Genomic DNA, 22,928 nt, shown 5'->3' on the forward strand with positions numbered 1-22,928 from the left:
TATGAGATCATTATAGAAAACTCAGAGAGTTGTTATTCAACATGGCCCCCTGGAGAAAGGAACAGTTACTACAGTATGTTATCATCATAATACATGTTCACCGGTGTTACCAGGTCATGATGCTTTTATAATCCTATTGATACTGAGGATGTGTATCTATGAAGGGTTATTACGGGTTAGTAAGCAGCACTATATATATATATGTATGTATATATATATATATATGTATAAGTGTGTGTGTGTGTGTGTGTGTGTGTGTATGTGTCTCTTGAACACGCCTCTCTCATTATTAAATCTGACTCCTCCTCCCACAGCCTCATCACGTTTGTTTGGCAACAACACTGAGTCTCTGTGAGTTTAACACCAGCTGATAACTTCAGATCGATTCTTCTCCTCGGAAAACAAACATCCGTGTTTATAAAGCGAGCGCAGACTGAACATCTCTCTCGACACGACGGCACCAACATGGAGGCTGGATTCCGCTGCTCTCCGCTGATCGTGTGTCTGGCTGTGGCCGCCGCGCTGGGCTCGGTGCTCGGGCTCGGCGAGGACCTGGACCGGCCTCTCTTCGGGCCTCCCGGTTCTCCCATCCAGCTCCACGGGTCTGACCCCGGGCTGAAGAAGGCTCTGCAGTTCGCCGAGGATCACTACAACCGGGGCTCTAACGCCATGCACCTCCGCAAGATCAGCCGCTTCATCTCCGCGACCAAACAGGTGACAAACAAAGATGGAGGCTTTTAATCGTCTTATTATTTCATCCGCAACACACAGTCGTTGTATTGTGTCGTAGTGTGGCGGCTGAGTATTGAGTATGTATCGATCGATGACGTCAGAGAAGGTTTAGTTCTTTGTAAACGAGTGAGGCTGCGGACCCTTTAACAAGTCATACACAGACCGGAAATAATGGCCCGTCTTCAAAATAATATCATACACTAGTCACCGCGGTCTAAACATTCCTTCTGAGTACAACGAAGATAGAAGAGTACGATTTATATTTCACTTCACAATCAGCATTTCTTTTTATTTCGACACCTCAATTATTAAACTCCAAAGACAAGTAAAAGCAACATATTCCTCTCAATACGTGTGTTTCTTTCTGACCGGAAGTTACACTACTCACCTGCAGAGCACTGCCCATGATGATGCAGCAAAAAAAGCATCCTCATACTGAAACAGATTCACTGAAGGCTTCTGACCAAATGTAATTCAGATGTACAACTATAGTATGAACACCAGCATACAAGAGTGTGACAGTTATTTCTGAACAATAGGGCAAAAGATCTTGTTTGTAAATAAACAAAACATTGTCTCTGTGTGTGTGTTGCAGCTGGTTAAGGGAATCCGCTACACAATAACAGTGGAAGTGAGTAACACTCAGTGCAAGAAATCCACCATGCTCCGGACATGTGACTTCTACCCTCAGCCACAGAAACTCAAGGTAGGGTGTGTGTTTGTATGTGCACATATCTTTGTGAGAAGATAGACCATATGAACCTATTAGGGTTAGAATTAGGTTTAGGGTAGAGTTTGGTTGGGGTGAGAATCAAGGGAAACAGGCACAAAGAGGCCATGAGTGTGAAAAGACACTTAAATTGTCCCTAATAAAAACCCTAATGATTAAAATGGTTAAGATCCCACCACAAAAGAAATAAATAAATAAGTAGATGACAGATTTTTTAAAAGCTTAGAGTAATTTGCCAAAATAGAGATGTACTTGTGTTCCTCTAGCTGTGCATTGATTTGTTATTGCAGCGGTGTTGTTGTTTTTGTTCAGCAGTTATGTCACCAGTCATCTGATCTTGTGACTTGAGAGTGACTCGGAGTAACCCCAAGCCTGTTTATGTCTCACATACATGCACACACTCAACTGACATACATTTTTTCCTGTTTCTTCGTTTGCCTCCCCCACACTACATAGTTAACACCTATTCCCAAACAAAAGAGCACATTGTATCTGAATAATGAAACAAAACCATGCTGTACATGTAAAACAATAGGTTTATTTGTCAGCTTGTTTTGCAGTGTATTAATCCACTTATTCAATCAATTTCTAACACTGTAAATATAGACTGTATATGACTGTGTAATAATCTGAGAATGTTTGTAATCTGAATATCTCTGTGCACTGTGCATGTTTTTGTTTATGGCAGACGGAGCTGTGCATGTTTGAAGTGTGGGACATCCCCTGGCAGGGCACTTCGACTCTGCTCAAACAGAAGTGCCAACCTAAAGGTCAGTCAGCAGCGCAGAACCAGCCAAACACACTGAAATCTTTCAGAATTAACGATTCATGACTTTTCTGTAAATATGTTTATCAGGTTAGCAACAATCACTATTGATATATTGTTTATGGCGTTTCAGTGTTATCCCATGATGCTTTATTTCATTTGTAATAAAACTCAACAGTGTGGTTCTGGAAATAAAAATACAATTCATTGTCAGAATAGAGTCTTTGATTATGAACCATGATATTGTGACCATATAATTTAGCTATGAGATTGTAAAACAATGTTGTGTTCTCCTGTAGAAGCCACAAGTCTCTATGATTTCAACTGCGTCTTAAGAAAAGGAGATGTAGTCCTTGGGTGTCTCTGATTGGTCAACTACAGTGGTTCAGCATTACATTATGTTTTCCACAGAGCAACAACGGCTTCCCTTTCTAACATGCTGCAGGTTTTAGAGATGAAAATCACTACAAGTCAGATCATGTACTGGAGAGAAGTATTTGTAAGGGCCAGCCTACGGGTTCACAATGGTTTATGGGATGCATAGTTCCTCTGCTACAATAAGTACGTACTTGTACCTTTGCCCTTTTTCCATTTTCCAATATTATTTTGCCCTGAATCAAATGTTTGATGGACACAATTCATCTTGTAGCTGATCAGCCTGATTCCAGACTTGATAAATTTTTTACAAGGATTTTCTTGTATGGGAGGAAATGGGAAATTTACATGCGGAACCAGAACTGTTCTAAAAGTGGGTGCTCACTTTTACTCTCTATAGCAACAGAGACTTCCAGCATGACATTGGCCCAGTCAAGTTGTTCAGATACGATATATATATATATATGTATATATATATATATATATATATATATATATATATATATGTAAAATAATCTCTAAAGTTTTACAACCAGTAAGTTCATGGACTTTGTCACTGACTGAAGACATGTGCAAATGTTCCCCAGAGAGAATGCTCTTTGGATTCTAATTTAAAAAATCACATTGATGAAAAAGGTAGTAGACTTCGACCTTGATTCCTGGAAAATTGTGTAATGCTGCTGTTTACTAACCTGGTCAATAAGTTTATACCAGAGAGTTAAATAAGGAAAAGGGTTAAATAGGGATGAGTCCACCTGTGTCCACTTCCACATTAATTTTATTTTTCCTGCAAATGAAAAAAGGCTATATTTAATAACATTATACTCTTTGTTGTGGTTCTACTTTTTACATTTAGATTTGCATGGCTGAGTGTGGTTCAGTAAGTGATCATGTCCAAATGTGTCTCTCTTATCAGTTGAATTCCAAGTGAAAGAGACCAACGAGGTGGAGGATCTATCCATCAACCCGCCTCTCGAGGTAAATATTAAGCCATTATCAGACCCAAAAACAAAATGTTGATGTTCGCTTCAGTCTTGTTATGTGCTTCTTGTTGTGAACTGCTATAATGGACATGAACATGAGATTGAGGTCTGTGTCACTGATTGTGTGTTTGTTCTGCTCTTTATCTGACAGGAATCTGTGGAGCTGCTGGGGCAGTTCAAAGAGTTCATGGTCAAGTACAATAAGGTTTACAGCAGCCAGGATGGTAAGTGGCTGATCACTCAACTCAACCTTTTAAATCAGTAGATTTATGTTGGTTAGAAGCATCTCATCCACAGTGAATAAGCATTAACAAAATCACATTTTGCAAAGAAATCTTAGATGAGACATTAATTACAATATAACCATGACAATTTCACCACATGACTATAAATACAATTTCAGAAACACAATAATAAAAGACATAAACCTTTATGTCACTACATGGTAATTTACAGCTTTACTTAGTCGGTGATGGATTGGATTAAAATTTATTTATTATCATGGAGAAAATAAAGACAATTTCAAAAATTCGCAAGAGAGGAGCAGTCACAGAAAATTAAAAAGTTATGTGTTGGTTTGTATTCAAAATGCATAACACTGATAATCTGCCTTCTATCTCATTGAATTTCAAGAGCTCCACCTATAATAATAATAATACTAAAAATAATCAGGTGAAAGTCAGAGTGTTCTTTAAATGTGTGTACTTTGACCCTGCAGAGGCAGACCGTCGTCTGAGCATCTTCCATGAGAACCTCAAGACTGCTGAGAAGCTCCAGTCTCTGGATCAGGGCTCAGCGGAATATGGAGTCACTAAGTTCAGTGACTTGACCGGTGCGTGTCCTATGAGGAAATGTCTCTTCTTCTTTTTAGGTGTTTGCATCATCAGCTTTTCTTCAAGTAAAACAAATTTGTTCTCCTTTTGTCTTTTTTTTTTTTTTACCAGAGGAAGAGTTTCGCTCTACATACCTTAACCCGCTCCTGAGCCAGTGGACCCTCCATCGACCAATGAAACCGGCCTCTCCCGCCAAAGGTCCCGCCCCTGCCAGCTGGGATTGGCGGGATCATGGAGCTGTCAGTTCTGTGAAGAATCAGGTACCAACATACAGCTTTAATTACAGGGCTCTGAATAACATGCTGCTAATGAATAAATCACACATCCTGCTTACTTCATATTGAGGTGTGTGTGTTTCTTTTAGGGTATGTGTGGATCCTGCTGGGCCTTTTCTGTCACTGGGAACATTGAGGGCCAGTGGTTCCTGAAAAATGGAACTCTGGTGTCACTGTCTGAACAAGGTAACGAAGAAGACGCATGAAATCTGAAAATTATTCGGAAAAATCCTGCAGAAAAATACATCTCTGTTTACTGTTTCAGATTAAAGCCATGATTTGATTGGTGTATTGATTTGCCCTCTTGCAGAGCTGGTTGACTGTGATGGTTTGGACCAGGCGTGCAATGGAGGGCTGCCATCAAACGCTTATGAAGCCATTGAGAAGCTGGGTGAGATTAGATGTTACCAACATCATTTAGTTTTTTGCTTCCATTCTTAAGGAAAATTGCATCCTATTTCCACTCTGAGCAAACTGCAGAAAAGAGAGAGAATTCACAGAGTTGCATATGCAGGATTCCAACACCCCAGAAAACCTGGGAATTGATTAAAATAACAATTAACTTTGTAAAAATCTGTGTATTTTAAATTACTGTTGGTAAGACGCTGTGTAGTATGACAGATATGTCCTGTAACTCTAACTTTAGGTTATTAGGGGTGCATATAACAACTCATTACAATATTAACTTTTACACAAAGCCATGACAATAACTCACAGCTTACAGTGAACCTTATAGTGTGATTTCCTTCATTCTGAAATTGTTAAAGAGGGAGAGCATAGTCATGTTCAAATGAAGGACCTAGAGAAGCCAGTTTAGATAGTTCATGTAACAAAACCACAAAACAAAATGAGGTCATGGTCCTCAAGTTGTTGTACAGTTTGTAGTATGTAGACATCACCTATAATAGAGACAATTTATCATGAACCCTGCATCATTAACAAATTGGGAATAGAAATTGTGTAAATGTGTCAATACTAAGCCTTCCATTATATTACATGATTTTGACCAGAGTGGAAACCCTGATATGTCTCTGATTCATGCTGGATTGGATCATATTTCATTTTGTGTTGAAAGTCCTGCTGCGTTTGTGAATTTTAACCATTTCATTCCTTCTCCCTGGTCTGTGGTGAAGGTGGCCTGGAGACAGAGACTGACTACTCCTACATCGGGAAGAAGCAGAGCTGTGACTTCGCTACAAAGAAAGTAGCTGCATACATCAACAGCTCTGTGGAGCTGTCCAAAGACGAGAAGGGTGAGTGGGCTGAATAAATAAATGAAAAGTGATGACAAAGCACTGATAAGTACATCCTCAGAGATGCCTTCTGAAACACACTTGTTCTTTAATAAGTAGTGGAGACTGATCTCTGTTAATCTACAGGTATATAATTGTTATTACAAAATTCAGACAAGTGTTCTTGGTTTTGAGGGTGTGAGGCAAAGAGCTGTCAAATGGACTGATCTTGATTTTTTTTTAATTCAGAGATTGCAGCTTGGCTTGCTGAAAATGGGCCAGTCTCTGTGGCTCTGAATGCCTTTGCGATGCAGGTAAGCAGCTGAGTCATCACTATTACACCCTCACGCCACCACAGCAGAGACTGACTCATACATTTTACATAAGCAGTTGTATGAACTCTAGAAAATGTCTGTAAAATTGGGTCAAAAACATTTTCCGGAGTTTGCCTCTCACAAATGAAGAAGCTGCAGGAGATTGTTCACAACAACAGGAAAATGTCCAGAACCAGCGAGAGGTGGAGTCTGGTTAGAACGTATTGGAGGCATGATGTATTAATTCCACTGAGGAAATCACAGCTTTTTTACAAAGCACATCAATACTGGTGTCAGTCTTTATGGTCAATAGCTCCCAAATCTCATTGGTTCTCAAATGTGACATCTTTGTCAGCATCTGCTACATGTGTGACTTCTCATTTTCATCCTGAGATATTTGTTTTCTTTTAGTTTTTTCATGTGTTAGAAACCTCATCAACACTCCCACTCGCTTGCTGTGAATTTTTACAGACATTTTGTCAGGGGACTGGAAGGAATGATTTCAGAAAAGGTTCCGCAGCAACTGACATTTGTATTCTCACATGCAGCTCCTCTGCAAAATTTTATGAATCATTTCAAGATTGCATATCTAAAAGTGGCTATACTTTTACTTACTCTACCATCATTTGTGTGTACATCAAGATCTAGATTATTTATCACGTCAAGATGCATGTCTCATGTCCTCAACAATTTGATTTTTCAGCATATAAACACGTTTAATTCATTCAAATTGTATCCTGTAGTTCTACAGGAAGGGTGTATCTCACCCCTTGAAGATCTTCTGCAACCCGTGGATGATTGACCACGCTGTCCTGATGGTGGGATACGGAGAACGTACGTTTTTTTTTTTTAAGCTGTTTTTACCCTCCCTTCAATTACACAGACCTTAGTCCTGACAATCAAGTGACAGACACGTTTGTTTTAAAGGTTGATGTTTTCAGATGCAGTAAAGTACATTGTATGGATGTTTCTGTGTTTTCAGGTAAAGGTATCCCATTCTGGGCCATCAAAAACAGCTGGGGGGAGGATTATGGAGAGCAGGTAAGACCACAGGGGACTAAAGACTGCATTTATTACAAATCAATCTGCCAGTTTTCTTCTCAATTAATTGTTTCATACATGAAATCTTTACAGTTCAGTAGAATTCAGTAACACAGCGAAGCAACATGTTTAAATATTCAGTGTTTCTGAGACTAACAAAGAAATGTTGTTTTTACGTCATGTAATGAGGCCACAGACTTACTTCTTTGTTGCACTCTGCAAAAATAACTAATGTTTTCTATCATATTTAATTCATGGGCTGGTTTCATTACACAACAAAAATAAAGATTACAAATAAATTTACTTTGTCACTTTTACTGACAGTCTCTCTCTCTCTCTCTCTCACAGGGTTACTACAACCTATACAGGGGGTCCAATGCATGTGGGATCAACAAGATGTGCTCATCTGCTGTCGTCAATTAAAGCACTAATAACATATTATTAGTGTGTTCACGCACACACACACACACACACACACACACACACACTACATCTGGCTGCAACATTCCACCCGTCACACACATTTGATCCAGAGTGCATGAAGAGTGTCACAGTCAGACACATTAAGTTCCTGCTGAAGCAACTTTTTCATTAAAACCAGACCAGTGTTCCTCCTCCACATCTAACTCCTGTTACCAAAAACATACCAGCTCTAATAAAGCTAGCTTTGCTCTGAAATGTTCTGATAATTTTAATTGAAGTACATTTAGTGTTTTTAGAACATTTAATTCCGTTAGTCCTGCAGGTAATTGTGATTGCTGTGTTTTAGGTACTGTTGGTTTTTATCTCATCTCTCCTCACGCTAACTGAGCCCATGTTTGATGAGGTGTGTGCACTAGTTGCTGTAGACGTCTGTTTTGTCCGTTTGGTTTTGTTAGCAGTGTTTATGCTGAAGTGGTTCTTGAGAGGGTCTTTTTAAAGAAAATTTAGATTTTACGATGCAATAATTTGCACATTACTACATAACTGCAGTGCAACTGTAATAACTGCTGTAAGACAGTGATGAGAAATGAGTGAAGGTTGAATAAAAAAATATTGGAATCCTATTGTTTGTGTATGGTGTTCTTTTCCTAAAACACACTGGAATACCCATCATCTATACTACTGTCCTTTAGAGGCTGGAGCCAATCCCAGCCAACATTGGGGCGGTACAACCTGATGACCAACATACAGAGACAAACAACCATTCACACTCACATTCACATGCATGTCCAATCTAGAGTCTCTGATCTACCTAATCTGCATGTGTATGGACTGTGAGAGGAAGCACAAGGAGAACATGCAAACACACAGAAAGACCAGGACTGAACTGAGATTCAAATCTGCAACTTTGTTGCTATAAGGCAACTGTGTGGAAATGTATTAGCTCATCAAATGTACAATAAGTTTATGTTATGTATTTGCTGGTTAACCATAATAAAAATTAAGATGGATTGAACATTTCATTAAACAAAGTGGTGGCTGGAATATTTCATTCAACAATAATAATAATAACAACAGTAATGGTAATAATAATAACACTGCCATCAGTAAAGACCTTTTCTTGTACCCATGGCACCTTATGATGGATGTGAAAACAAGAGCTTCCCCGAACACTGGTGTTCTTGAATGTTGCCCACATTGAGACTTTACAAAACTCTATTTCCCACAATGCAAAGCCACTGCCACGGAACGAATAGTCTCGTGTTGAGACCTCTTTATATACAGTCTATGTTGATCTACGATGATCTACGATATAAGGAGGAAATAACCAGCTATGAGTAAATTATTCAGACACATAATAGAAACGAATAGCAAGTGAAATAGCATTCATATTGTAAAGAGTAATATGAAGCCTTGTTTATCCTACAGATACTATGAAAACAGACAGAGGCTTTTATTTTGACAGGGGAGCATAAGTGGACACCGGCAGTGAACGCTTCCTGTTAGAAAACACGGACACATGTTTAGCTTCTCTGAGACATTCTACATTCTGTTTCGCCTCTGTCCGTCTCTTGTGACACACTCTGAGCTTTGAGGACACTCCACAGCGTCCCTTGTCTGCCTCAAGGTATTTATACAGCCTGCTGACGTGGCTGACACGTGTGTAGAGATGTGAGCTGCTGTTAGCTTGCTCAGCTAACTGTGCTAATGTTCGTGTTCATCAGAAAGAGGGCCGAAAACTCGACGATGGAGATACAGCTTTATCACAGTTGATGCATTGTTAACTAACTGCTGTGTGCTTAACTCAACAGTTTCTAGTTTTGAATATATGATCTGTTTTGTTGTTTGTCATTAGCAGCTCACCACTGTTGGACCATCACCCTCTCTGTGACCTCACTCCTCCTCCTCCTCCTCTCCTCAGAAGGCTCCTGCAGCTCAGCCTCTGGAATAATGTCGCAAGCCACCAAACGCAAACACGTGGTCCAGGAGGTTCTGGGAGACTTTGTGACGCCCACAGAGAAGCAGCAGATAGTGAAGGTGAGCTGTGTGTTAAACATGTTCACACACCAGAGTAAACAGCTGAGCGTCGAATCAACTCTCGTCTCCATCCTCCTTCTGTAGATCACTGGTAGCCGTGGTAACAACCTCCATGAAACTGTCACGGCTCAGGGTGAGATCTTCCTGGTGAGCATGCCCACCAAGTTCCGCAAGAACATCTGGATCAAGAGAGGTAACTGATGGAGCAGGACGAATAGACAGTATAAATACTACTAACACTATAGCCTGGTAGTGTGATCAGATCAGTGCCAGCCAGCTCTGAAATCTAATCACTGCTGACAGCAGGATGGGGATTATGGTAAATATCTAATATATATATTTATAGATATATGCTTGAATAGAGATTATTTTGTTAAATTCTCTGTAGAAAAGACAGTTTTACTGGTAATTCTATCTCTCAGGCTGGTTAAAGTAATCATGTCCACAGTAAAGACCTACTCAGAGACACACACACATAAAAACTCAAGTTCACAGATTTCAAAAGTTTAAGCTTCAAAATGGCAGCTCACAAACCAATGGGTGATGACAGTGTGTTGCCGCTTGTTGAAAACCAATACGACTAATAACGCTCTTAAAATAAGACAGATACGATTGATGACACCAGTGAAACAGCGTTATCAGTCATAGTACTGATTGAACTAGATCTATAACTGTTTGAGTCTAGAGTTGTGACTCTACCGTTGTACTGTCATGAACTGTGTGCGTGCTCTCTGATCCTCAAGGTGACTATGTGATAGTGGATCCTATCGAGGAAGGAGAGAAGGTGAAGGCAGAGATCAGTTTCATTCTCTACAAAGATCACATTCAGCATCTGCAGAAACAGCAGCTCTGGTGAGTGACAACACACTGAGAGAACACAACACATCATACAACCAGCATCAGTTGGTCAGGTGTTACTGAGTGTGCTGTGATGTTCTGTACGTTCTTCTCCAGGCCCGAGGGTTTTATGGAGGAGTCTTCAGCACAGGACAAGACAAACAAGCAGCAGGAGACGGCAGGAAAAGAGGAGGAAGAGGAGGTCAGTGACTCTGAGGACGACGAGAGCGACCTGTTTGTGAACACCAACCGCTGTAACTACCAGTACAGTGAGAGCGAGGAGGAGGACAGTGAAGAAGAGGAGGAGGACAAATAAGGAAGGACAGAAACTGGCTCACAGCAGAGGACGTGGACAGCTGAGAGTGAGAGCTGTGAAAATCACGTGACAGTGTGACTGTGCTGTTATCACTGACCGATGCAGGGATCCTCAGGCTGCAGCCGCTGTGGGAGACCCTGGGCTCACTGAGTGAACGTGAACTTACAGAGGAAGGACAAAACAAGTCGTGCTTGTTGTTAACAATTAAGACGAGACCTCCAGTGGAGGTTTTGCTGTATTACCAGTACATTTTATATCCAGGTGATGTAAAACATTTTCAGGGTCCCTGCTAAGGTAAACGTTTGTATCTGATCAGTGTCCTGATAAAAATGAACAGAAACTCATACATTTCACCTTCCAAAATCCTTATTGTTTGAAATTAATTTACATTCCTGTAAGGTTTGAAGTATTTGCTGACTTGATTGATGAGTATGGAAGCTGCAAGGATCATTTTTGTAGTTGTTTTTGTCCTGAGAGGCATATAACAACCAGGCTTTTCATGCATGAGCTTATTAAGGGTTGCAGTGGGGGCGGGAGCCAGTCACACCTGACATGAGGAGAAAGGTGCAGGACTCCCAGGACAGGTTCGACTGTCAATCACAGAACAAACACAGACAGACAACATTCCCTCTCACATTCACACTGATGGACAATTTTAAGAATCACTAAAGGCATTTGTGTTTTCTTCTTGGTGATACTCTGTGCACTCTCAAGCCAAGGTACATATATTATGTGTGATTTGTTTTTGTGTTTCTTTTAGCTAAACATTTATGTTAACTGGAAAAGATTTTCTGCCAGGAAGGCTAACGACAGTCTTTGTATGAAGTAGGTTGTGGTAGATAAATGAGACACACACACACAGGACATTCATCCCGGAGATGAGTTTAAATCTTGTTTTTAACTTGGTTGATTTATTATTTTAATTTCAGATTTTTTACACCAGAAACAGATTTCAGAAAGCCTTTGCCACTTTAAATACAATTCTACCCAAAAGAGTTGCATCACTTTCTAAGTTTAGAGTGCAGAGAAATTAAAAACTAACACGCTAAATTCAATCTAGACTGGGGTTCACTAAAAATAAATTTTCTAAAGAAACAATCCTGACTCAAAAAACTTGCCTTTCACAGCTTTTCAGGTTTGGTGAGAAATAAACATATTCTCCGTGTGCACCATGTATCCATCCATGATTCATCTGTGCTGCATATCCTCTGAAGGTCTGGGGGGGACTTGAGCCAATCTCAGCTGACATTGAGCAAGAGGCAGGAGGACAGGTCACTAGTCCATTACAGGGCAGCACACTGCCTCAATTCTCAAAATATTAGCTCGCAATACTTGGCATGAAGCCATTGAGCAGTTTCTTCTACAGCCAGTGGAACCAGATCAATCAGTATAGTTCGTAGGTGACCACATTCCCTGAGGTGTGACAGGAGAAAACAATGGTCCCAAATCAGGACCTCATTAAACTCACATCTATATTTTTTAAATTTCTTTAAATCTGAAATATTTTTGGATAATGAGGGGTTGTTAAAGGGCCTGTTAGCAGTCAGAAAGAAACGGCACATGAGAAGCTAACTGAGCTGCAGGGTGAGAGAAACACATGAAGAAAAAAATTATCTGCCAAGGAGCTCCTGTTTTCATTGGTTTCTTTTGTTAGTTTCTTTGTGTGTTAGTCAGTAGGATTACACAGCAACTACAGGACGGATTATCAGGAAACATGGGGGGATGTGACAGTGTCGATGTCTTACGCAAAAAGATAAAGAGGGTTAAGCTCAGATGCTCAATTTGTTGTAACAGCTCTTGCATAAATCAGAGTTTAGGTTCCTTGTCCTGGGCCTGTTTTCCTCAGGGGCACATCCCAACACTGTGTCTGTGTCTTTTTCATGTCTGCCCACAGGTTCACTATCTCTTGGGGGCTTCGCTTGTGGACCAATAATATGCTGTGATACAAGCACGGATCCTTCTCCTCTTTTGCGGCAAAGTCAAACGTGAGGAAGGCGGGGTGGTTGATCGGGGAAATGTTGAGCCGAACCATACACATACCCACGTAAACATCGTCAATGGGGAACAGGTGAACCCTTTTGGACATCAGGTGTAGACGTCTGGTCAGCAGACCTGAGTACACCACCCCGCCCCCGCCTGCGTACAAAGGATAGAGGCCCTTGTAGAAGCTCTCAGGGATGAAGTACTTGGAGTTTCTGGCTCGGATGGGCGCTGCCTCACTGATGACTTGTCCAACCATGAAGTCTTTCATCGTCTCATGTACTTGTGGCTTCTTGAGCTGGTCCTGCAGATAGGTTATCATTTTCATGCTGTTGACGAAGACGTCATCGTCTCCCTTTAAGACGAACTGAATGCTGCCACAGACATTCGAGAACCAGCTCCAGAAGAGCACGTCCTTCAGGGTGAGGTTGAAAAATGTGTCCTTGAAGTCCCACTGCAGAATGTCTCCATACAGTTCACTCTCTGTCTGCAGAAACTCGGACACACCTGCACTCAGGTTCTCTCGGTTTTCTCTACCGAGCAGGAAGACCCTGCGGACATACCCCCCAATTTCTTCTCCGCTGCTCTTGTTCCTGCTGTGTCCTGCCACCCAACCCACCTGGCCCCACGTCCGTCGAATGGCCTGTCGGTTCCTTAAGTTCAGCTCTGATGACTTGATGGCAATGAGGAGAAGAGGGCGCTTCTTCTCGTTTTTTGCCCCAGCTCCACACATACCATCCGGCTGTAAGAGGATCGGGTAATCCCTCTGATGCATGTGGCTCACAAAGTCTTTAATTGGCTGTGGTTGCATGTCAAACTTTGACGTCCCATTCTCCAAATGTGTAACTTCAGAGAAACCTTGCCACAGCAGGGATTCATTGTCAAACCTCATCTTTCTGTTGTGGGGAGCCAGGATGGGGTTGTGGTGGCGCTCAGTGACCAACTGCAGATGGTTCCAGAGGCTGTTACCTTGCAAGGAGAGCGCCCAGAAAGATTTAGGCATCGGGGCAAAGCTGTCATTTCTGAAGGTTCCGGGGGCCACAAAATGAGCACCTTTGGGGTTTGTTACGTTTTTACTCAGCATCAAACAGGTGTAGGTGAAGAGCAGGAGCAGGAGCAGGCAAATGCACGGGCTGCACAAGCAGATTACCACGCCGTACCAGTTACAGTGACACACTGCCATTCCTCTGCAAATACACAAGCAGTTTGTGAGTTTGGACCAAACTTAAATCTGTGTAAAAAGAGTCAAAATACATTATAGGGTCAAAGCTGGTGTGTCAGAATAAGAGAGGAAAAACTTCAACCTAATATTTCTACTTAACATTCTGTTAATATTGTTTGGCCAAGTTTTCAAACATATCTGTACAAAATATTGCTGCTCCAGGAACAGTAAGATTAAACATGTGTCCGAGTGCACCTTGAAGAATATAATCAACCTTCAATATTTAAATCGGTTTATTGGTCTTAAAGTGAGACATAAGACCAGAGATTTACGAATTAGTTTTATATATTATTTTTGCTCAATATTATTCACATTATATTTAGTATTACTAAACTGCTGTTTATAATGTAAATACAGTAAATATCCTGACTTCTATTATTGTGTGAGACATAAGCAGTAACAGAAAAAGCTCATATTTGAAAGTCACAAAACCAAAAACTATCTTGTCAAAAGGTCAATTTAGCAGCTTTTCTTGAGTTTCTAACTGTATCACACGATCTTTTTCAGCAGCTGCATTAACTTCTTCAACTTCATAACAACTAATATACATCAAAGATCAGTCACTAAATGCAACCTGTGTGAAAACTATTTTGCCAACTGCGCTTCCTCGTGTCAGATATGAACGAGTGAATTATTCATTCATTCAAATTACAGTTATATCAGCAGATGAAAACTCAAATGAGTGCATTATTTTATTAGATGAGCTCATCCTCTTTTAAAGTGCTGAGGTGGAAATATAAAGAGTAATTTGTTTTCTTTGCCTACCTGTTTGAAGTGAAGCCTCCTTCATTCACTGAACATTCATCTGCTCTGTTAACCAAAGCTTAAGGTCAATGCAAGTGAACCAAAGATGTGATCCAGACAATCAGTCTGGCGATTAATCAAGGCGTTTTCTTTACTTCAGCCGGAACTCCTGTTGGCAGCTGCAGGTCCAGTTGACTGAACACTTTACATTAAATACACTGACTGAGATGTGTGCACAAGGGTTACACCTACTGACAGAAAGAGAACAAACAGGAGTTACGAGTTGTTACTTTGCATCTGATGGGCTGAAGTGGAATCAGAAACAAAGGGAAACTCAGCGACCTGCATGACAAAAGTTAATTACAAAAGAAAACTGGTCATCTTCAATTCGTGCTTTTAGCTTAATGTTGATGCCAATATATTCTAACCCCACTACAACTGCATGTGTAAGATTAGTTGTCTGACATGGACCTCTACAAACTCTGAGCCTCATCCCCACAAAGCCGTTCAGTTATCAGCTCAAACAAGAAATTCAAAGAGGGGCCAGAGTGTGTCTGGAATCCTGAAACTTTGGTGACGCAACATTCCATGACAGAAAAACCTGTTGTGAGTTGAATTGAGAGGCGGTGCCCGACACCAGCAACCAGCAGGTGCAGATCGAGACTTAAAGGTCTCGATCTACTCATGTTGCCGGTGTCTGTGGCATTTGAAACTGCTATGATGTGTTATAATGTTTGCATCCCTGTTTTCTTGTTATGGGCACTGCTGCTCCGTCACTCTGATGGGGGTTTATCTCAGCACAAAGAAGACGTCCTGGTGGCTACAACACACCTGGTTTGAGTCTGGCCCAGGACCTTTGATGAAGTGAGAGAAGAAGTGTGGACAGACAAGCTCAGTAAATATGTGCATGTCCTCGGCTCCTTCAGGTTTGAGTTCCGCTTGAAAAATTGGATCTGTCACACACCTTTTAAAATCTATACAATTATTATTAGAATAGAACTATTCCTTTTTCAGCAAATTATTTTAGTAATAGTATGAAATATTGTAAGTAATCTTGGATATAAAATGTTGAGCAATACCCCCTCACTTGAGATTCTCCGTGAGGTTTTTCTTGATGAGGGTTAAGGACAGAGGATATCACACCTTGTACAGATTGTTATGCCCTGTGAGGCAAATTGTGGCTTGTGAATATATAAAAAAGATTTAATTTGATGTTGTTTATTAACAAACAGAGAAGTCGCTATTTCCATATTTCCACAAGTGTTTCTGTCTTTGCAACTCTGATTTGTATTCTCCGTGTACACATGATACAGCTGTTGGTTTGACCTCTTTCTGTAAATACAATATGACAACAATATCTTAAAGTCTGTAACGAAAACAACAAACAGCAGGGTTTTTTAAACAAAGATGACAGGACTGTTTCAAAACTGTAGGAATAAAGTTTTATTTTCCATATGAAGGGGTGGTTTTGGATTTTTCTTCTTTTACAAGTTGTACGTTTTTGATAAAACTTGCAAAAAATCTTCTAGCATATTCCAAGAATGATGGGACATGAAGAGAAAGGGGGATTTATTGCTGAATGTTAAAATGAAGACACATTTTTATTTTTTATTTTTTCACCGAGTGGAAAAACGATTTGCTTGCTGCTTTTTCCATGCACCCAACTACCAGTACCACTAGGACATGCAGGGGGATGGGGGGTTGAGAGGAGAGGGGAGGAGAGGGGGAGGACAGGGTGGGAAAGAGGTGTAGGAGTGAGGGAGTCAGTAGGTAAAAAAGACAAAGGCAAACTGCTTGACAAACACAAACACATGGAAGGACTGTGTGTGTGTGTGTGTGTGTGTGTGTGTGTGTGTGTGTGTGTGTGTGTGTGTGTGTGTGTGTGTGTGTGTGTGTGTGTGTGTGTGTGAGAGAGAGAGAGTGTGTGTAAATGTCATGTGTGCTTCTTTATGTATATAGTAATGTACATCAGCATGTGCAAAATGTATGCGTCTATGTAAAGGGTAAGGGTGGGAAGTGCAGGGTGAGAACTAGGGTGGGGGGTGTTAACATTTCAACTAGCTCTAGAAGCACACTACCCTCACTTGCAGTATTTCCACATTGCAAATCCCAGATTGATTATTACAGTGATAGTAAGACAAAACTAGCCAGACCTTTGGGCCCAGGAACCCAAATAATTTTTTTATATAGTTCTAGTATGATTCCCCTGAATCTGCGGGGCTCTTTGTCATTTTTAAGATTCTCTCTATATCTGTGATCCATGCATCTTCTGTGTGAAAACAGAAAACAAACAAAAAAACACAACTCTAATAGGGACACATATTGTATCTGACACAGTATTATTTTCCTCAGCGAGCTTGACAGGGTCTCTAAACCTGATGTATATTTGAGGTGGAAGAGTTTCTGACATGATCAGCCTACTGTTCATGTGCTGCTCAGTGTACTCGTCTGGAGATGGGGCCAAAATCCATCCACTAGTTGCTTCTGATTGGTCGATACAGGGGTGAGAAAGACATGGAGGTGAGGGTCTGGGTGATGTAAGTTGGAGGGGGGCAGACAGAGACAGACACGAAACAGATCATTCAGTCAATATGACCAAGCAAAAAGAAGTTCAATCAATAAAGGTATAGGAATGCAAATCAAGGATGCAGTAATCAGTATTATCATATAACACCATTTGGCTGTGAGCTAAAGAAAAAGTAGAACAAACTCGGAAACTCGCCCTGTAGTGGTGTGAACCTGCACGCAGCGGCCTGCAAGCGATTTCCCCCCCATCAGAGCAGTGGCATCGCTAGTGGGGGGGGGGGTGTTGGCAATTCTAGGGGCCCACAGCTGGAGGGGGCCCGTAAAGTTTCCAGTAGGATTATATTATTTAAATAAAAAAATTAAAGAGGGGGAACCCAGACCGATATCCTCCTCTTAGGAGGTCCCAGAATTCCTAGCTATGCCCCCGCATCAAAGCGAACAGATGTGGTCTCCCAGGTTTTTGATCACCATCATCATAGTGACCCACACGCAGCTACACACATGCCCACTTACACGCATGCACACAACCGTTTGAAGTAAAAATAAGTTCTAAAGAAAGCAACTGACTTTCCCTTCTGATTCCAAGAGTTTTTATCCATGCTCCCTTAACCATGGCCACGAGTGAATGCAACAAACCTGACAAACTGACGGACAGGAGTGAGAGTGAGGGGACATGGATCTGGCCTGCGGACTGAACTGCAACTGAGATGACGAGCTCTCTCTGGTTTGAGTCTTTTGGCTGTGATGTGATGGGGGAAGTCCTGAGACACAGTGCGGCTCTAAGCTGCTGGCATAGGAAACGGGCGGGCTGGGCAGTCCACGGGAGGCCAGAGTCAGGCTGGATTACAACTGGACTGGTTGGGTTCGGTTTGGATCGGCAGCTCCCCGACCAATGAGGGAGGTTCTTACAGTGCAATGGAGCTTCTGGCAGCGTGAGGATTGGTGGGAGGAGCGTGTCAGTCAAACAAGAGACCACACCCTCCAAGGTGAACAGTGGCGCCAACAAAATGAGCTTTCATGAGGTGCACACATACACACACATACACACACTCACTGCAAACAATACCAGTGTCATGACAGCACCCTGAACACCTACAGAGGAATCTGGAGTCACTTTCCCAACTCCCTAACACTCTTGTTGTCACAGAACAACAAATGATAGACAGGCAGCGAACGAGGACATAAATGACCAATGATCAAGATTCACCCAAAATTCATCCGAGAAAACTAACCCTACACATCCGGTTGTGTCAGTGACTAGATGTCCCTGTGAAACGAGCGCGTCGCATGGATCATACTCATGTAAACAGACACCTTTTACACAGGAGGAATCAATATTGCATGATGACATAATCAGATCACAGTTCAAAAAGAGGAAGATCCCAAATCAGAGAAAAAACAAAGCAAAAGGAAGGAAGAGGGTTGGTCTCTATATAAAAACGAGGAGTCTTTATAAGAAAGGCTACAAAAACTCAATGGGACCTCCGACTTCAGCATACAGCAAAAGGCACCACAATATTATTCTATTTATCTAACTTGTGAAAAAATTGGCACGTAATTCTCTTATTTTTTCATCTCTCATAATGCTGTAAATCAAAAAACTTTACATATAAATACCCCCCCCCCCGATATAAAAAAAGTCTTTGCTGTTAGCTAGTAGACAATTTTTGCTGAAATGAAAATAAATATTTCATTTGTTTAGAATATCTGTCTGTTATACAAAATAAAAATATTTCTCCTAGGTGCGGGTCTCTAGTCCACTGGTTGTGTGTAAGAGGAAGGGGCGTGGGTGAGGTGGAGGGGGTGAGGGGTGGCAGGGGTGTATGAGTGGGTGTCGGGGGGGGGGCTCAAGTCTTAAAGGGGCATGTTGTCAGCCTTGAAGCGCTGCGACTGGGAGCCGCGGCTCTGCCCGTTGCTGCGTGCCCCCGGCCGACTCAGCCCGCGGTGAGTCCGTGTGTCTGCACCAGAAGACGAACGGAAACCCGGGGCTGATAAAGGCGGGTCCACGTTCATGTTCTGCATACTAAGGAAAGGTGTGCTCTCCCCTTGAGCGTCCTCCTCCTCCTCCTCCTCCTCCTCTTCCTCTTCTGACTCGCTGAAGCTCTGTGAGCTGTAGTCCCGTAGTCCCGCTGAGCGCTGGGAGATGTGTCCATTGAGGCGGTTGCGTCGCGGGCGTCGCCTACTGCGAATGGGTTCCCTCGATGATGCGTACTCCTGCGTGGTCTCGTAGGCCTCATCATCAGGGAGACGGTAGGGGCTGGACGGTAGACTTCCTGTGCTCTCCGTCAGGTAGGGCCGCCGCGGACGCCGAGGCTGCCTGTATAAACTTCCATCCTGACACAAGAAACAGAGGATGGAGGGTTTGTTACAATCTACAACATTTCAATAATAAACAGTGTGTGTTGAACTTGTATGTTAGCTTAAAGGAACTGGCTAATATACAGCAGCTTATACCTCTCATATACAATATTCCGCTGCTGTAAATACTCACTCAAGCACCAAATGTGTATTAATACGTAACAGAAAATAGTCCTGAATGAAAGAATTCTTTACCCCATGTTTGAGAAACATTAAATAAAACCTACAGTGCTCAGTGGTTTTGGTTTCCTGTAAAAAAAAAAGAAGAATATAATTGCAGTCCATTTCAGTTCAGTAGGAATGAATAGACTTGGGCCTTAGTGTCACAGACATGTTAGGGAAGACACAAAATGTATGTCTTTTCATTTCAACTGTTCACAGTACATAAAAAACATAATACTATCAGGCCTCTCCACTATCTGGTAGTTATCGCTATGTACGTATATATATATATGTGTAATACATGTGGCAACGTACATCAGGGCATCGTAGCAGCGGCTGGTCGTCCTCTCTGTGGTAGGCAGCAGCAGCAGGGGGCAAGGAGAGGGCGTGGCTTGTGTTGGGCGAGGTGATCTGGAAGGTGGGCACCTGGGGCGGCAACGGGGGGTAGTGGAACTCCACTGGAGACAGACGTGCTGGCGTGGTCAGCGCTGACACGTACCTGGATGGAAAAGATGGCAAGAGATTATTACAGTGTCTGAGTTACAGCAAAGTTATTACTAAAGCTAACGCACAGTTCCACATTTATGGCAAATGTGTTTGACAACATACACTTCGTGCTCAACAAGCTGTTTGAAGAACATTCATTCTATGACTCTGATAAGTTCAGTCTTCAGACTTCACTTGGCAATTAAAAAAATAATGAAGCCTAGAACCAGGTATGGACAGGCCTCTGACACAGGAGTCGTTCCCTGGACCTCAGGATGCTCTGACTATGTACAACTATGAATGAACTACATGACGATGCCTAAACGAACACACACACAGGCACAGCCTGGACTCATCTCACATTCATCATCAATTACTCTTAAATATGAACTACATCCTGCCGAAAAGCAAGACAAGACTAATTCAAATGGAATGAATCTAAATGTGTTCACGTCGGTACTAAAAAATATATCTACTTACTGCTATTCTAACATGGCCACAGAGTGTGGGGAGGATGTGCAGGTGGACATGTAAAATGAATATATTACTGTTGTGTAGGTCTGTGCTGCTTTTTAACATACAAAAAGCACTGGAAAGTTTAAAGTGACTGCTGGTGAGTGTGGCCGTAATGTACAGTGGTTTGATTACCAGTGATCAAAAAGTGGAGGAAGACAAACTGTGGCATTTGCACTGACTGGTCTCTAGTCAGTCGAATGGCCGACACACAGTGAGAAACAATCACTTTCATGCCTGTGGACAGTTTTGTATTTCCACAGTTTTTTAAAGTGTTAACCACCTCGCCACACACGCAGTCAGTCACAAATATCAAAAGCATAGAATACTCAGTTACTACATATATATCTAACATTAAGTATCTGTTCTATTGTAGTGTACAAAGGTAATGTTAAATACAGAGCCGGTTCCCTGACGAGAGTCAGGGGGCATTCAGGGAAATGTAGGAAATGACTAAATGGAGTGAAGTCTGAAGACTGAACTTATCAGAGTCATAGAAATGTAACAGAGAGGGTATTTATTCTTTTACAAATAAAATCCAAAATATTACCAGAAATCATCCTGGTTCTATTTCACAAAAGAGTTTTTGATTATCTCCAACCAATGAACATTTAGCTCCCAGGGTAGCAGAGATTTATTTAGTCACTTTACAATTAACATGATCTTAAATCCATCACAAATTGAAACATTTATAGAAACCACTTGGGGTCGCCAAAGAGCACAGGAGTATGTGCAAAAGTGCTGTAGAACCATGAGCAAGCACAAGAAGCCCCACACAATCACATCAGCATTTCTGCAGACACTCTATCTCTCACGCACACATGACCAACTCTCCTACCTGTCGCTATGAGGTGAGTCTCTTAGAGAGTCATAAGAATCCCCGTACTGCATTCCTGGTCTGGACGTGTCCGTGCAGCCCCAGTGGGCAGCCCTCCTCGCCATGCACGCCGGGCTGCTGCACTTACTGGTTCCCACAGAGCTGGACAGCCCACCTGACTGGCAGTCTGAGTTCATGCTCTCTGTTCGCTCCATGCTCCACGTCTGCTCCTCGTGTCTGCAGGTGTGGGTGTTTGCAGAACAAGTTTACAAAAGAGGCAGGAGGATACTGAGGAGGAATAAACACTGAACAAGAATAAACCACACACTCAAGTGTTTATGCGGCATTATGAAATAAAGATAATTAAAGAAACACCAAGTGGCAATCTTGATGAAAACATCAAAACAAGTATTTTGGAAGAACTGCTGGAACCAAATAAGCTGCTATATTACTGCCCGTGTTTGATTTTAGATAGTATAACACAAGTTGCTTTCAAACATGTTCTGATCTCAGAGTTTCTCCTGCCAGCCCGCGAGTTAAAAGTCTGGAAAATGTCAGTTTCCATGTGAGAATACAGAAGGAAAATGTCCTGAAATTCACAGTGGGCGAGTGGATGTGTTGATGAGATTTCTAACAAGCAACGGGTGTAAAATTGAAAAAAACAAACAGAATACAAATAAATCAGGATGAAAAAGAGGAGCCATAGATGTAGAAGTTACCCACAAAGATGTAAACTTAAAAAGAGAACAAGATTCTAGAGCTTTTGGTGATAAAGGCCGATGTTGGTGTGGATGTGCTGTAAACCAAAACACTGAGATTTCCACAACAAAATGTATACGTAGTGTCCTGCCTCCTGCTTGCTCCACTCAGTCACCAACCTTCGGCAGAATATTCTGGACATTTTCCTGTTGTTGTGAGCGCATCCGACTCAGACAATCTTCTTCTGAGTTTTTCATATATGAAACACAAAACCCAGAAAATGTTCCAGACATTATCCGCTGATAATGTCTGAAAAAGCCTTCAGTGTCTGTGTTCTTTTTCTGCCACTTCTTGCTCCCTCGTTTACACAGACATTGATTTGGCTCACTGTACTGTACTGGCATACAGGCCGATCAACTCTGCCCCTTCACTCCAGGTACGTACCTTTTATACAGAGAGGTGGAATGAAGGTGTGACATTTCCTCCTTGAACAGACTGTGTCACAGCATTGGGTGTTGCCCATTGGT

The 22,928-nt window shown here is 41.8% G+C and overlaps 3 protein-coding genes across 7 annotated transcripts in view; 1 reads left to right on the forward strand and 2 right to left on the reverse strand.

Moving 5' to 3' along the window:
• Positions 1–292: 292 nt before the first annotated feature.
• ctsf (cathepsin F) lies at positions 293–12,063 on the forward strand. Its single transcript, XM_069532053.1, has 20 exons — positions 293–714; positions 1,328–1,438; positions 2,151–2,232; positions 3,520–3,581; positions 3,738–3,810; positions 4,305–4,418; positions 4,531–4,679; positions 4,784–4,880; positions 5,005–5,085; positions 5,828–5,947; positions 6,176–6,240; positions 6,984–7,074; positions 7,223–7,281; positions 7,630–7,652; positions 8,397–8,537; positions 9,332–9,363; positions 9,626–9,741; positions 9,826–9,934; positions 10,485–10,593; positions 10,696–12,063. The coding sequence occupies exons 1-20, from the start codon at positions 466–468 to the stop codon at positions 10,892–10,894; spliced, it is 2,082 nt and encodes a 693-aa protein (XP_069388154.1). The 5' UTR covers positions 293–465; the 3' UTR covers positions 10,895–12,063.
• Positions 11,784–15,363, reverse strand: LOC109627895 (N-acetyllactosaminide beta-1,3-N-acetylglucosaminyltransferase 2-like). 2 transcript variants are annotated; one of them, XM_020084728.2, is made up of 2 exons: positions 14,862–15,363; positions 11,784–14,105 (listed from the first exon to the last, which is right to left on the reverse strand). In XM_020084728.2, exon 2 carries the CDS (start codon positions 14,055–14,057, stop codon positions 12,708–12,710), a length of 1,350 nt encoding a protein of 449 aa, XP_019940287.2. In that variant the 5' UTR covers positions 14,058–14,105; positions 14,862–15,363; the 3' UTR covers positions 11,784–12,707. The 2 variants fall into 2 exon arrangements, with proteins under 2 accessions (XP_019940287.2, XP_019940279.2); XM_020084720.2 differs by having other exon boundaries at positions 11,784–14,061; positions 14,862–15,360.
• A 905-nt stretch (positions 15,364–16,268) lies between these two features.
• The window catches only part of LOC109627165 (pro-neuregulin-2, membrane-bound isoform-like), a 51,794-nt gene continuing 45,134 nt past the window's right edge, over positions 16,269–22,928 (reverse strand). For all 4 annotated transcript variants that reach the window (XM_069532051.1, XM_069532050.1, XM_020083606.2 and 1 more), the window contains 3 exons: positions 21,724–21,939; positions 20,202–20,385; positions 16,269–19,700 (listed from right to left, as the gene is read on the reverse strand). In XM_069532051.1, the coding sequence (XP_069388152.1) occupies positions 19,221–19,700; positions 20,202–20,385; positions 21,724–21,939 (880 nt within the window). In that variant the 3' untranslated portion in view covers positions 16,269–19,220. The remainder of the gene's footprint in view (positions 19,701–20,201; positions 20,386–21,723; positions 21,940–22,928) is intronic.

Source organism: Paralichthys olivaceus, chromosome 9, assembly GCF_024713975.1.
Source record: "Paralichthys olivaceus isolate ysfri-2021 chromosome 9, ASM2471397v2, whole genome shotgun sequence".
Lineage (NCBI taxonomy): Eukaryota > Metazoa > Chordata > Actinopteri > Pleuronectiformes > Paralichthyidae > Paralichthys > Paralichthys olivaceus.

What these genes read in the sequence shown, in the direction of transcription:
- LOC109627895 (XM_020084728.2), bottom strand. Translation starts at nt 14,057, where the DNA reads ATGGCAGTGTGTCACTGTAACTGGTACGGCGTGGTAATCTGCTTGTGC.
- ctsf (XM_069532053.1), top strand. Translation starts at nt 466, where the DNA reads ATGGAGGCTGGATTCCGCTGCTCTCCGCTGATCGTGTGTCTGGCTGTG. An exon ending in ACAGAAGTGCCAACCTAAAG is followed by an intron (nt 2,233 to 3,519) that starts GTCAGTCAGCAG and finishes CTCTCTTATCAG; the next exon opens with TTGAATTCCAAGTGAAAGAG. An exon ending in CCATCAACCCGCCTCTCGAG is followed by an intron (nt 3,582 to 3,737) that starts GTAAATATTAAG and finishes TTTATCTGACAG; the next exon opens with GAATCTGTGGAGCTGCTGGG.